The 13,966-nt window shown below is 51.5% G+C and overlaps 1 protein-coding gene across 3 annotated transcripts in view; it reads right to left on the bottom strand.

The window, feature by feature from the left end:
- Positions 1-13,966, bottom strand: part of COL5A1 (collagen type V alpha 1 chain) — a 135,505-nt gene that overhangs the window by 71,861 nt on the left and 49,678 nt on the right. For all 3 annotated transcript variants that reach the window (XR_010723502.1, XM_066201041.1, XM_066201042.1), the window contains exons 5-7: positions 3,416-3,547; positions 1,619-1,765; positions 1,260-1,508 (exon numbers count right to left, since the gene is read on the bottom strand). Coding sequence is in view for 2 of the 3 variants with exons in the window: in XM_066201041.1 (XP_066057138.1) it covers positions 1,260-1,508; positions 1,619-1,765; positions 3,416-3,547 (528 nt within the window). In the remaining variant the exon portion in view is untranslated. The remainder of the gene's footprint in view (positions 1-1,259; positions 1,509-1,618; positions 1,766-3,415; positions 3,548-13,966) is intronic.

Below are 13,966 nucleotides of genomic sequence, written 5' to 3'. Positions count from 1 at the left end.
CATTCCTGGAGCCTTTTCCTTTTCTCCCTGTGCATCGTTCTGGGCTCTCCAACCTCCTCCACCACATTTTGTCTGCACTGGACCCACCCCCTGCCCTTGGAGCAGCTGGATCTCCACCTGCCCTGCTCCAGCTGCTCAGATCTTTACTTGGACACTTTTCCTGACACCTTTTCCCTCAAATTCCCAGCTCCAGGGATCCTGGCCGACTTTTTGCTGTCTCTTTTGCCAGCCTTGAATTGTGACAGCCCCACAACAAGTAATTCTCCACTGGAGAAACCACCCCTGAGCTCTTCCTGGGAATTAGGACGGGATTTGGAAGCATGACAGGAACAGGGAATGGTGTGGGTTGGAAGGACTCTAAAGCTCATCCAGTTCCAAACCCTCACCACGGGCAGGGACATCTTCCACCAGGGCAGAGAACAATTCCGTGTTATCCCACCATGGATCCCCTGGCTGCTGCTCCTGGATAATGTCATTTATTTCCTTGCTCCACAATCTCCACAGCACCCAGCTCCCCAAAAATTCATCTCAGCCTCACCAACCTTCACCTATTTCAGCACCAACATGACAAGCAAGAACTGGGCAAGCCTTAAGCACGGGAGAGTCTCGAGCGCAGCGTTTCAGCTGGAGGATGTTCAAGTGTGGGGAGGTAAAAGTTCAATATTCCAACAGAAGAAAGCTGTGGGGTCTGGGCTGATCCCAGCTCCATGCACACAATAAAGGGGTTCACACCAGGTGGACGCAGCAGTTTTGGAATCAAGGCTTTGTCTCAGTGTTGAAACACTGGGTTGTTTTAAAAGCAAAACAAAACAAAACAAAAAAATGTGAAAAACATAAAGATGCTTTTCAGTGCAAATGACAAAATGAAAAATATTGACGTTCTCCAGCAAATCAACATTTTAAGGATTTATATTAATATCTTTGGGATAAAAGGCTTTTACTGAGATTTTAACAGCAACCCTCATTTCTCTTTTTTTGTCAGGCAACCACTTCACCCGAGGAAATGCAGATGTCAATATGAGCAGCTTTTTCCAGGGGAATAATCCTTAACCAAATTCTAAATATCTGCATTCCCCACCCTGAAAAAAATCTGGAGTGAAAACATTTTACAAGAAACTTCCTCTCCCTGCAGCTGCCTGAGCCACTTATGGATTTACCATCTGGCTGCTCCCGTCTCCTTTGCTTCCAGGGCTATGAAACAGCAGAATTAATTTATTTAAAAAAAAAAGGAAAAATTAAAATTAATGAATCGAAATTACATCAGTCTCGTTGTAGGTGACGACAGTGCTCGTGGGGAGCTCAGCTTCCACTGCATTTTCAGTGAGGCCGCCCTGGGGATCGATTTCCTCGTTGTAGTTGAGATCTTCGTAGGGCATGGGGGTAAAATACTCCTCGTTGATGGTCTCGTAGTTGTACTCGTCGACCAGGGGATCATCCACTGCTCCGTCCTCCTTGGGTTGCTTCCCGGGGTTCCCTCTCTCGGGGGGTGCTGTGGGGGCTGGAAATTCCTGTTGTGGGTGATAAAACACCGCGATCAGAGAAACAAAAACATTCTGCATCACCCTCCACTTTTATAAAGGTTCATCACCTCCACCCCTGCCAGGACCCACCCCGGTACCTGCTTGGTTTCGGGTTTCTCTCCCGCAGCCACTGCGGGAGGGCCGGGTTTGGTGGTGGGGGCTTCTGGTTTGACAGCTTCATCCACGTCCTCGTAGTAGGGGTACTCGTAGTAGTAAGTGTCCCCTTCTCCCTCCCCGTCCGTGTACTGCAAGGAGAGGAGGAGGAGCAGGAAATGAGGTGGGAGCAGCCAAGAGTGTGTGTCCCTGCCAGCTCCTCTGGACATCACAGGCTCCGTTCTGCTAGTTGAGATGGGTTATTTGGGAGAAATTCTTCCCTGGGAAGGTGGGAAGGCCTTGGAATGGGTCACCCAGAGCAGCTGTGGCTGCCCCATCCCTGGAGGTGTCCCAGGCCAGGTGGGACATGGAGCAACCCGGGATCGTGCAAGGCATCCCTGCCATGGCAAGGGGCTGGAATTTGATACATTTGATAACTTTTAAGGTCCCTCCAACCCAAACTAGTGACTCTGTGATATTTTTTTAACCTGAAACCTCCCAGATCTGCCCCAGCTGACCCCCTGGGAGAGGGACAGAAAGCCCCTGAGCCCCGCAGGCGCTCCGGCGCCATTCCTGCACCAACAGCATCCCTGTGACTCCCCATCCACCTGCATCCTGACATCCCCTCGTGCAGGCAGGAGGGCTCGGGCAGGCAGATCCTCTTTTCCACAAGGAGTCAGCCAGTCACCCTTCAGCAAGAAACCCAAACAAAGGGCGGGCACGGCCCTGCTCCTCGCCAGCCCAGCTCTCCCTGGCAGCCGGCGTGGAGGAGTTATTCCTACATGGAGCAACACAGCCCCGGGACAAGCCAGCTCTTGTTGTCGTACCGCTGGCTCCAAAAGAGGAGTTTTATTTTCCTGCTGCCACAGATTTCCCCACCAAAGTGCTGTTTTATTTGTCTTATTTATTGTTTCTCCAGAAGCGCTGGCAGGAGCAGTGGCGGTGCTTTCCCCGGGGCTGCGCCTCACCGTGAGCGTCCCAAAGCCCGGCTTAGGTGCTGGATTAATTTAATCCCAAAGATAAACTGGGAGGGCTGGTGGCATTACTGGTTGGTGGGGATTCCCTGACCCTGCAGGTCTGGGCTCAGCTGAAAGCAAATCAGCCCCAGAGGGTGGCTCAGGATGCCAGACGGCAACTGCGGTGAGCTGAGACCGCTTTAAAAAGGGCAAAATTCAGGTCATGGTCGTTAAAATTCAGCCACACCCAGACACTGCGGATTGGGCAGCAAACATGCAAATGCATCCTGCACCTTTTATCGATTTTTCCTTTTTTTGAAGGAAAGGCCTGGGGTGAACCCTTCATACAAAAACTATTGGGCACAGCAGCTCCCAGGGATGACTTGGGAGCACTTCTGCCAAAATGGAATTCAAAGCAAATCCAGGGGAAAAAAACGGTTCTCCCTCCTTTAACACCTGTTGTTTCCCGGAATATTGAGAAAGAACTGTTTAATCCTTTTACAAGTCCAACAGTTTAACTTGAAATTTAGGAGCAGGTGCTGGTCTGGACAGGGCTGGAGCTGCCAGGGGAGGTCAATAATGCACACTTGGCTCGCGTTGTCTCCCCCATTTCTCTGAGGTCCAAGAGGATGTTCCTTTCAGCCTTTGGCAATGGGAGGAGCTCAGAAAGTCGGGAAACTCCCAAGAGCCAAACCCAACACCTGCAAATCCTAAAATCAAGCTCTGTCTTGGACGTTGGAGACGAGTCGTGGGGAAGCCAAGCGGGAGGAAGGAGCCACAGGTTTGTGAGGGTGTTACAAACCCAAATATTGGTGATTACGCCCCAAACCACGCCCAGAGACTCACGTATTCATCGGGGTTGGGGTCCTGGGACTGGGGGGCGTCGGGGATGGCGGTGTCACAGTCGGGGCTGTAGTGTTCACAGTACTCCAGCGCTGCCCGCGGGTCCGCCACGATCAGGAGCTGCTGGATGTCACCCTGCAGGGAGGGGAGCACACAGGGTCAGGGGTGCAGACACCAGCCCCAGGCTGCAATCAAAGCCAGAGACACAGAGAAATGAAAAGCTAAACACGTGGCAAGGCCGTCCTTCCTGACATGGGCGCATCCCCTGAGGTGAGCCAGGGGAAAAGCTCCGGGTCCAGGCAACAGCTGCTTCTCTTGGGCTGCTCCACGAGGTGTGAACCCGCCATGCTTCATCCCCAGCCCCAAATCCACCTCCCCAAAAGACAAAACACCCAGGACAGCAGCACTGACCGCCCCGAGCAAGGCAGGTGGAGGAAAAATAAGAAAAAAGATCTTTGTGCCCGCCAAATCAGCAATAAAACAACTCTTTTCCACCTGGTCCTGGCAGGGCTGCAGAGTCACCCTGTCCACTCCCAAAAGCTGCTTTTCGGCCTCAAAACTTCCCTGGTTTCAGCTGATCTCACATCACCCACCCCTTTTTGTTTTTTTACATCATGCCTCACCTCGACGTTCCACCAGCAACAGACACAGCGAGAGATTGGAAACGCATCTGATAAACCCAGAAAAGAGCCAGAGGGCGGCTTTTATTTTTTTTATTTTTTACTAAGAACCAGGTGCAGGGGAAGCTCATTAGGCAGCAGGGCTGGTTAATGGAGCAGCTGCTCCCTGAAGCCCGACGCAGCCACAGCCCGAAGGTCAGAGCAGAGAAATTGCTCTGGAGTTTCCTGAAGAGCCACCAAGCCGCTCAGCCACGGTGCCAAAATCCAGTTCATTCAGCAGACAGTTACATAAGACTTTACTACTTGGATGCTTAGAGCTGATACTTTAATTAGGGGGAGGTGGAAAAAAAAAATAATTCTTATTAAATAATAGACAAACATGGCTAAAAGCATCAGGGGGAAAAGCGGGAGCAAAACTGGGAGGATGATTTGGGCAGTAATAGGAACCAGAAGCTCCAAAGGGAGCCTGGCCAGGCTGGCAAACGGCCCTGTGGAAAAGGATATTTTTGAAATTGTGGGCCAAATCTGCCTTGGTGTCGCTGGATCATGGACGTGTCCCACTGACTTCCCCCCCGAAAAAGGGAATGCTGCTGATATTTTGGGCAGAGATCCATTGGGAAGGGAGACTGCCAGGAGCCCTGGACACATCAGCACTGGGGGGATGGAGCTGCCTGGAGCTCCCTCCAGCATTCCCAGGTTGTCACTTCTCTCCCTGCAGCAGCTCAGGAACATCTGGGCACCTCTTGGACCTACCTCAGTCACCCTTCAAGGAGCATTCATTGGAGCTCATTAGTCATTGTTTCCAGCGAATAACCTTTACAAAATTCACAGAAACGTCTGCAGAGTGTTTTTTAAAAATTTTCCATTTTTAAAACGAGAAACATCTTTCCTTCCCTTTCCCTTCTCTTTTCTCTTCTTTCTTTTTTTTTAATATGGATCCAGTCCTGCCATTACTATTCCAGCTTTTTCTTTTGCAATGTAACCACCGAAACTGGGCTTAGAGTATTGGGAAAATGAAAATTCCAAGTTTTTTCACCTCGTAGAACATTTCCCTTTTCCGAGCAGCTCTGCCCATGGCACCCACGGGGGAACTGGGCCATGGTGGGACCTCCAGGACATCCCCCAGCCCTGGGCAGGGCTCCTGGGGGCGTTCTGGGGTTACTCAGGCCATCAATTACATCACCATCTCCAAAGTCTCCAAAGGCACTCCAGAGCTCCAAACCTGTTCCTTTGGAATTCCCTCCAGCAGGGAACACCCAACCCGGCCAAGGGAATGTGAAATTCAATGTGTGAAATCCCTTCCAGCTGCTATTTCTGCCCACGCGACCTTGGCCACCCCTTGCTGACACCTCAGCTAAGCCATTTGTGCCCTCCTCTCCCTCAGGTGCTTAGAGCTTTTCCCCATTTTCCATGGGAAGATGGGAAAAGCGCCTGGCATTGTTGGGATAAGGTGAAAGAAACCAGCCCCAAAGCAGACCTGGGACTCGTCTCCAAGAGGCAGGGGAGGCTGAAAAAGCTTTTTCTCCCTGATAAGGCCGGATTTACACCTCGTGGGGAGCTGATAGGCTGCATCCCGTAAGTGACCGGGGCTGGGACTGCGTTTCCTCAAGGAGCAGATAAAGCAAGGAAAGGCATCTTGGCTAAACACGGTGCCAAAGGTTAAGCAGAGGAGGATTTGCTAAAGCTGGGTTTGTTTTTAGGTTCCTGAGCTATGCCTGGTGAGAAAACCTTGATCCCGCCCTGCTTCCCTGCAGGAGTTTGGGCATCCTCAGCCTTGGAGAATATCGGGGAAAAAAAAAACAACCAAACCACCTGCAAATCCCTGGAGGCACAGCAGAAAACTGAACTGCACCAAAGGGCAGCGTGGGCCCCGCAGTTTGTGATGAGCCAGAGGGGGAGGCCGAGCAGGGGAAGCTTCCTGCTCATTCTGGGTCAGGAACTTGGGAAAATCAGTGCGTAACTGAATGAATTCGGGCCGCGGGCAGCGCCAGGGAAAAGCATCAGACGGCTCCGTCAGAGCTCACCACGCTCCACCAGCGTCACCACAGGCGCCTGTTTCCCCTTTTCCTCCTCAAACCCAATCAACCGCCCTGCCCAAAGCTCATCCTTGGCTTGTATCCAGCCTGCAAAAATCCTGGAGGACCCAAACTCCCGAATTCGGGACGAGGGAGAGCCCCAGGGAGCACCGAAGTGTGGGCCTGAAATTTCTAAATCTAAAAAAAAATTTTAGCCTGCTAGCAGCTGCTGACTTTTTTCCCCAGGGGAATAAAAATTTCTCAAGAAAAGCTTCTTCTCAAAACAATCTTGGCAAACAAGTTTCAAAAATTTTGTATTTTGAAAGAATTGATCTTGGATTAATAATAAATGAATTTGAAACGATCCCTTTCTCAAAAAACAATCTTTCTCCAGGTGGTGTTTTGCTGTTTCTCCGGTTTAACCAATGGGATTAGAAAGGTGTCGTTCCTATCCACCAACCATGTTAAGTCTGTGTGGGAACACCTCATAAAAGGCAAGGTGTTCCTTATTAATTTATCTAAGAATTAGACAATGAATTCGTCTAAATAATAAACTAGGCAATAAATGCTCTCCGCCTCCTGAAATATTTGGAGCCTCTCCTCTTTATTCCGTGTCCTACAAGGACACCCAAGCCCCCAGCACAGAGCCAGGGGCTGAGCAGGTCAGGGGAGGGGAAAGGAGCAGAGCTCAGCCCATTCATCTTTGTTTTATTCCGTGCTGGGGGTTCCCCCGTGCTAAACACTTGTAAAAAAAGCAGACAGGAGTTTAAAAAAAAAAAAAACACAACAAAAAACAACCTTGTTAGCAAGATTCCCAGTCAATTGACCTCATCCCTCAGCGCCAAACAATAAAATGGGCTAATTTAGCCCGCGGTAGGAAAAAAAAAAAAGCCCCGCTATCTGCACCTCACAAAAGCTGCACAAAGCTCTGCTGTCAAGAGCCCCATTTCTGTGATTTAAAAAGCCGACTTTAAATAGAGCGAGCCCCGCGCTGGGAGGTTCGGGAGCTTTTTGTGTCCTCTCGAGTGTGTTGCCGCTAATAAATTGTGCCCGAGGATCCTGGCTGGCAAAAGGGGAGCCAGTTCTGCTCCCATTCCTCCCCCAAGTGTCTGTTCCTCTGTTTCGGTCACAAACCGCCCAAAAATTCCCTTCCCGGCTGGATTTTTGCAGCGCTGGTCCTGTTAATCCACACGCACAGCTCCGTGTGGGACAGGTTTTCCGAGAGAGACAATTTAAAAAGACACCAATAAAATGCTTTAGAGACCTGACCAGGCAAATCAAAGACTTATTTTCAATTAATGAGTTGTTTCAGTCCGGGAGCAGGACAAGAACACTGGTGTTGCTTTGCAGGAGTCACCAGCAGCATCCTCCAGCCACCCACACGGTGGGTAAAGCTCATTTTTGGCCTGGCAATGAGTTGGGCACGAGGTTCAAGGAAGTTCTGCAGTGACTGGGAGCACCCAGAGGCTGAGCTCAGTTGTGTTTTGCTGGTTTAACCAAACAAAAATTGAAGCGGAGAATAAAAAAGTCGATTTATATTTTGCGGGCAAATAACCACGGTTTCATACATGAGGAGAGGCAGCGCTTAAAAAAGGGGGGGGGAATAAATCACGTTTTGGCCTTAATTCCTAAAACTTCTGGTGCAGAGGAAGAGGCAGGACATTTCTGAGCAGGGGTGTGAGCTGCGAGGGTTTCGTTTGCTCCACCAGACAGATGGAAGTGCTAACTGTCAGGACCAGTAAGGATCTGCCTGACATTTATGGTAAAGCCATTTATGCCTGATGACTCATTTGCTTTATGGATTAAGTTCCATCAAAGCCAGTTTAACTCAACTCCCCGGCCAGCTCCCAGACAAGGCTGGAAAAGCTCTTTCTGGACCATTTTTTAACACTTATTCTATACGCGTGCAAAAAAAATGTCACGTCACTTCCAATGACATCAGCTTCAGGAACCAGAAGGGATCGTTGTGGTTCAATGAAAAAAAAAAAGAAAAAAAAAAGAAAAAAAAAACCAGCTGGAGAGGAGGATGAGAGTGACTTCATCTGGCGCTGGCGGCTGCTCCCTAAATCCTGGGATTCTTCAGTGATCGTTAACTGGGCTCGGGTTAGGGCATCACCCCAAAAGTGTGAGGTACAGCATCCCAAAGAGTAAATCCTGCTGGATGTGCCTTTGGAAACTTCCTGCACTTAAACTGGCTGACCACGGGCCCCAGGGTGAACAATGGTACACATCAAATCTTCACCATTCCTGGGGATCATTGGGATTTATCCTGACAAACTCCCTGGCCCCGCAACCCCAAACCCAGCCAGGGGCTGAAGAGGGGCAGGGGTTCAGTGCAGCTCCGGGATGAAGTGGAAGCTCAGCCTCCAAACCCCCTAATCCCTGTCTTGGAGCCAGCCTGGCAGCCCTCAGATGTTCCACTTGATAAATCCTGTCACCAGCACCTCCCGTGGATTCTCACTGCTGGGGACACAGCCCCAGCCTGGTGCTGGAGACATCAGCAAAAAGGGGCCCAGGAATCACCACAGCCCCAGTTCTGCTACACAAAACCCCAAAAATCAGAGGTGCTGGAGGTGCTCAGAGCATCCCAGGGTCCCTCCTTTAAACACAGCAGCTCCAGAAGAGCAGCAAATCTGCAGCCACGGGGTCAAACAAAGCCTCCCCAACCCCCCAGTCCCTGTCCCCATGTCCTGAGCCCTGTCCTGGCCAGGCAGGGACAGCAGTGACTCCACCAGACAGAGCAGCTGGTGCCTAAAGAGCCTCCTTCGGGCTCCCAGAGCTGCTGGGAGGACAAATTGTTGAAAGTCTGGCTAAATAATAATAAATTAAAAGGAAAAAAAAACCCAAGGCTTGACTCGCACACAGCCGTGACTCAGCCACGAATTCCTGGTGGTTTGGCTGAATCCAGCTGGGTGTTTGTGTCCCCATCCTGCTCGGAGGGGCTGCAGGCTGGGATGGGGCTGCTCCGCTGTCCCTGCTCTGGGGTTAGCACAAGAACAGCTCAGAGAGGAGCCTCTGCCCAGCCCTCTTTGGAAAAAAAAAACCAGGTTTAATTAAGCAGAGCAGGGAGAGAAGTGTCACCAGAGCTAAACGTGGCTCCAAACCCTCTCGAGGGCTGGGGAAAAAATTTCTCTTTTTCGCCACATCTCTGTGCGGGGAGCCCAAGAAACCCCCCAGCCCCAGATCAGCCAGGAGCATCCCTGGCGCTGGGCTGGCAGAGCACAAACACAGCAAATATCACAGCCCACGAGCCTCTTCCCCTGACCACAGCAGCAGGAGCAAAATCAGCCCTCTGGCTCGGTGGTAATTAACCTCTCTGGTAATTTCTCAACCTTTTTGTGTTACAGTCCCAGGGAGGAAGCCAATTTCCCATCCTGTGAGGATCCATGGCCTCGCTGCTCCTCCTGGCTGCTGGCTTGGAGGGAGCAGGGCAGGGAAGTGTTGTCCCCTCCTTGTCCCCTTCCCTGAGCCCTGGGACTGCCCCACGCTGTCCCCAGCACCCAGCCCTGCCCCAACACGAGACCAAGTCCTATTTCTTCCACCCACAACTGCTGGATCCTTGGCTCAGCAGCCTCGTGGGCTGTTGTTTAAAATTAAATGAAGACTCATGCCTTAAAATGAAGAGGTTTTTTGGAGCGAAGGGCTGCTTGCAGAGCCCACAGAACACTTTAGGTCTGTCCGTGTGCTCTCCCAAAGCCAACTGTGGAGCAGTTTCAGCCAGGACTCCTCACTGGAAGGGAAGGACGAGCCTTTCCCTCGGAGGGGAACAAAAGCCAGATGGCTTTGCTAATTCTGGAAAGCTCTCCTGGAGAAGCTCTGCCAACACCCAAACACCAGTCAATGACTCCATGGCAGGGCAGGAGGCACCAAAACCGACACCAGGTTCATTTCCAGGTGGGTACTGCCCACCCAGGGAATAACCCCTGCCCCAAAGCAAACACTCCCTGCCAGGCACAATCCCCCCAGCGCCCTCCGAGCAGCTGAGGGGCCAGAGCTGATGCCAGAGTCCCTTTTTTGTGCACTCAGAGCTCGTTCCCAAAGGCAGCACCCCCAGGATTCACCACAGCAGGGATTATGCACATGGCAGTGCTTCGCAGCACCCAGCCACCCTCCCACCCTCCATGGGGGAAAGGTTTTCCTGCTTTCCCAAGTTTGTCAAGCTCATCAGTCTCTTTCCTGCTGCTTTCCCTGGAATTCTCACCAAATCCTGACAGCCCCAGACCCCTTTGCTCTCTGCAGCCCCTGAAAGAGCTGAGTTCCCCCTCTGTCCCCTGCTCTGCTCAGTGTCCCCTCCTGCCCCACAGCTCCTCGCGTGGGGAGCAGAGCTGCCCTGCAGAGAACAGAGAAGGTGCAAAAGCCTGACCAAGCTCAAATGGGCACTGAATGATGGGGCAAGAGCCCAGGCCAAGCTCCAGACTTCCCTTCCCTTCCCTTCCCTTCCCTTCCCTTCCCTTCCCTTCCCTTCCCTTCCCTTCCCTTCCCTTCCCTTCCCTTCCCTTCCCTTCCCTTCCCTTCCCTTCCCTTCCCTTCCCTTCCCTTCCCTTCCCTTCCCTTCCCTTCCCTTCCCTTCCCTTCCCTTCCCTTCCCTTCCCTTCCCTTCCCTCTGCCAGTGCCCAGACCTTGGAGAATGAGTCTTGGCCCAAAAATTTACCAAAAGGGAGTGGGAAAAACCCCAGCTCAGGTGGCAAATTAGCAACGTGTCATTTAATTAAGATCCACTTCGGGGGCAGAGAGCAGAACAACCCTCGAGGCAGAGGCAGCTCAGAGAGCAGGGGGGTGTTGGCAGGAGCACAGAAAGCTGCAAACCTACAAATATTTACTGCGAGGCCATCCCAGGAGTGAATTTCTCCAGGGTTTGGGTTTTTTTTTTTTGGTTTTCCAAGCTGGGAATGGCACAGCCTCCCTCAGCAGGGCTGTGCTCCTCCAGCCCGGCACGGGGGGACAGAGCCAGGCTGCACGAGAGCCACAGCTGGGATTTCCTGTAGAAAAGGAGAAGATTGTAGGCAGGGAACACAAGCAGGAAGAAGTGGGGTGAGGTTTGGATGCCCTGTCCCCGCATCCCGGGCCAGGCAGGTCCCTCCCAGCCAGGGGACGTGTCCAGCTGCGTCCCCTGACTCATGTCTGGGGCTCCAAACCACCAGACGTGGGCTCTGTGCTCCCCTTCAGAGCACAAAAGTGGATTTTAGTGGGGTTTTTTTAGTGTTCGCAGCAGGGAATTCCACCAGAGAGCAGGACCCACCCTGAGGAAAAATGATTCAATGGCTTCTGGTTTTGCTCCTGCCTGACATCAGCCCTGGGAGCCTGGTGGCTTCAGCTCTCCAGCCCTTTGGGACCAGAGATTGGCAAGATTGGGGTTTTTGCTTCCACTCCACTTTCCCTGCTCAGCCAGGTCCTTCCCAAAGCTGGATTTGTCTCCATTTGTCCTCACTGACCCCACAAGCTCCTCTGTGGGATGGGGAGGTACAGCCAAGCCAGTGGGGACTGCAGGAAAAGGGAAAAGGCAGCCAAGGTGCCTTAAAAAAAAAAGTAATAAATTAAAAATAATAATAATAATAAAGCTGCTAAAAACACCCAGAGAGAGAGAGATATCCTTAAGTCAACAACCTGCCCAGCCACTCTGCTTGGCTATTTTTATATATTTATGTCTGTTGAACAAACCACAATTTATCTCCCGGGGTTTTTTGGGTGCAAAACAATCCGTTCTGGCCACAGGAAGACGGATGGGGCTGGATGGCTTCTGCAGGCCCAGTCTGGAAAGGGTGGGTGGACTGGGAGAGGGACTGCAGGGACAAAAGGTGCTTTATATTCCCCCCTTCTCTCCACCCTGGCCAAGCACTGTGCTAGCACAGGCAGAAATCATCGTATGAGAGGCAAAAAATAATAGGAGAGGGAAAAATAATGTGAGAGGTTTCTGCAGCTCCTCTGCAAAGAGGGGAAAAGTAATGGCCCAGTTCAGGTTTTTAAAGGGCAAAGAACGGAAAGAAAGGAATGAAGAAGGCCCTGACAGTCCCACTCCTCTCCCCCCAATAAAGAGAGAACATCACAACAGGAAAATGAAACTCGAGAGCGAAGTCAGGCTTTCTGTTTGCAAAAGGAGCGTTTTTAAAGTTTTCTTTTTTGCATTGTGTGCTCTGAGCAGATGGTGTGAGCCACCCCCCCAGCAGATCAGAAACACGTGTGAAGAGCCAGGACCCTGAAGCACGGGTTCTTATTAAACCCTCCTTCAAATTTCATCCCACTGGAGTGAATATTTTCTCCCTCAAGCAGCAGCTGCGTGGCGGGTCACCCCTCAGAGGTGGTTTGTAAATATCCACACCTGCAGCTGCCCCTGCCTGGGTGTCCCCTGGGTGTCCCCTGGGTGTCCCCTGGGTGTCCCCTGGGTGCTGATAACCCTGAGGGATCTCACTGACCTGAGCTGAGGCTGATTTTGGGTCTCTAAGCCTGGATTTTTGTCCTTGGGACACCCCCAGATGTCAAGCAGTGCTGACTTCAACCAGCTCCTCCACTCTGAGAGGGGAAAACACCCAGCTCTGGGTAATTCAGGGAGATTTCTGTCCCTCCTGCAGGACAGGAGCTGGGGCTGAGCCACCTGAGGCTCTCTGGGCTGGCAACCTTGCACTGGATCTAATTTGGATCTCTCCCTACAAGGATCCTGCTCAGAGGAAAGACTTGGAGCAGAGCTGGTGTAGGCATCTCCTGGAGGGGAAACACCTTCACCAAAGGAACGACCCACTCTGTGCTTACAGCTCTTAAATATTCACCCCGTGGGCACCAGGAACCTCGTGGAGTGATTTCATCTGAAGGATTAAATCCAGCCATGAGGCGGCTCTCTCCTTTTATGAATTCTTTAGGACAACGCTGCGTTTTGGGGGCTGTTTTACCCCCCCCCCCCAAAAAAAATCAAGCCCTGGGTGATCCCTCTGTGCAGCCGCAGGTGTGTCCGTCTGTCCCAATAATTCTCCCGTCTGATGGCTGATCTCAGTCACTGCTGACAGGCAGAAGGGGCTGGGGACAATTAAACTGCTATAAATGTCATGGAAACAGGCAGCTCAGGAGAAGAAATCATCCCAGAGCGTTGTCTGTGGTGAGCTCCCGTCTGAACACATCCAAACATCTCTTTAATGTCCCCACCGCCCCTTTCATGTCCCTACCAGAAGCTGAGGCAACCACGAGGCACAAATTAGAAGGAATTCAGGCCTGGCTAATCCCAGAGCATCTCTGAGCTTCCCAGTTCCCACAGCAGCTGGAAAAAGACGAGCTGAGGCACCACAAAATGAGCAGTTCTCCTTGCCTTTCTGCCCTAGCCATGGAAAAAAAAAGAAAAACTAAAAAACCCGTTCTCCTCAACTTTCCAGCCCCAAAGACAGATCTCAGCTAAGGTCCAGGTCTCAGCTAAGCCAGATTCCAGAGGGATTTCATGGGATACAGCAGATCCCAAGGGTTTGTGGATTCCTGCCAGCAGATCCAGGCTGGCACCAGACGAGCTTTTCTCCCTGTGCACGACCCACTTGGAATCCTTCCTTCGCCTCCAAGTTATTTTTTCCCCTCTGTGACCACACAGCAGCCTGGCGCTCTGTGATTTCGGCCTCCCAGCTCCTCATTTGGTGCCTCCAACTCAGCATTTGTGTCGTTCCGCACACAAATTACCGCCCCAAGAATAGAGGCCCCCACCACAATCACCATGTGTGCTGCGCTGTCACTGCTTTTGCATCCAAACTTTTATGGCGTGGGCCCTCAACAGCTGCTTTCTCCTTCTCCCCCTCCGGAGGATAAACTCCTCCTGGAAATCCAGAGGATAACTTTTTGAAAGGAATCCTTGAAAAGCTGCTCAAGAGTGAGTTTTGAGGTGGTTTTTTTTTAATCGAGGCACCCTCCATCTGTTTATAATATTAATCCCAGCCCCTGAGAGGGGCTTCATA

The sequence above is a fragment of the Chamaea fasciata genome, unplaced genomic scaffold (assembly GCF_029207755.1).
Source record: "Chamaea fasciata isolate MVZ Bird 193981 ecotype frontalis unplaced genomic scaffold, bChaFas1.0.hap1 SCAF_20, whole genome shotgun sequence".
Classification (NCBI taxonomy): Eukaryota; Metazoa; Chordata; class Aves; order Passeriformes; family Sylviidae; genus Chamaea; species Chamaea fasciata.
This window is presented reverse-complemented; position numbering and strand designations above follow the sequence as displayed.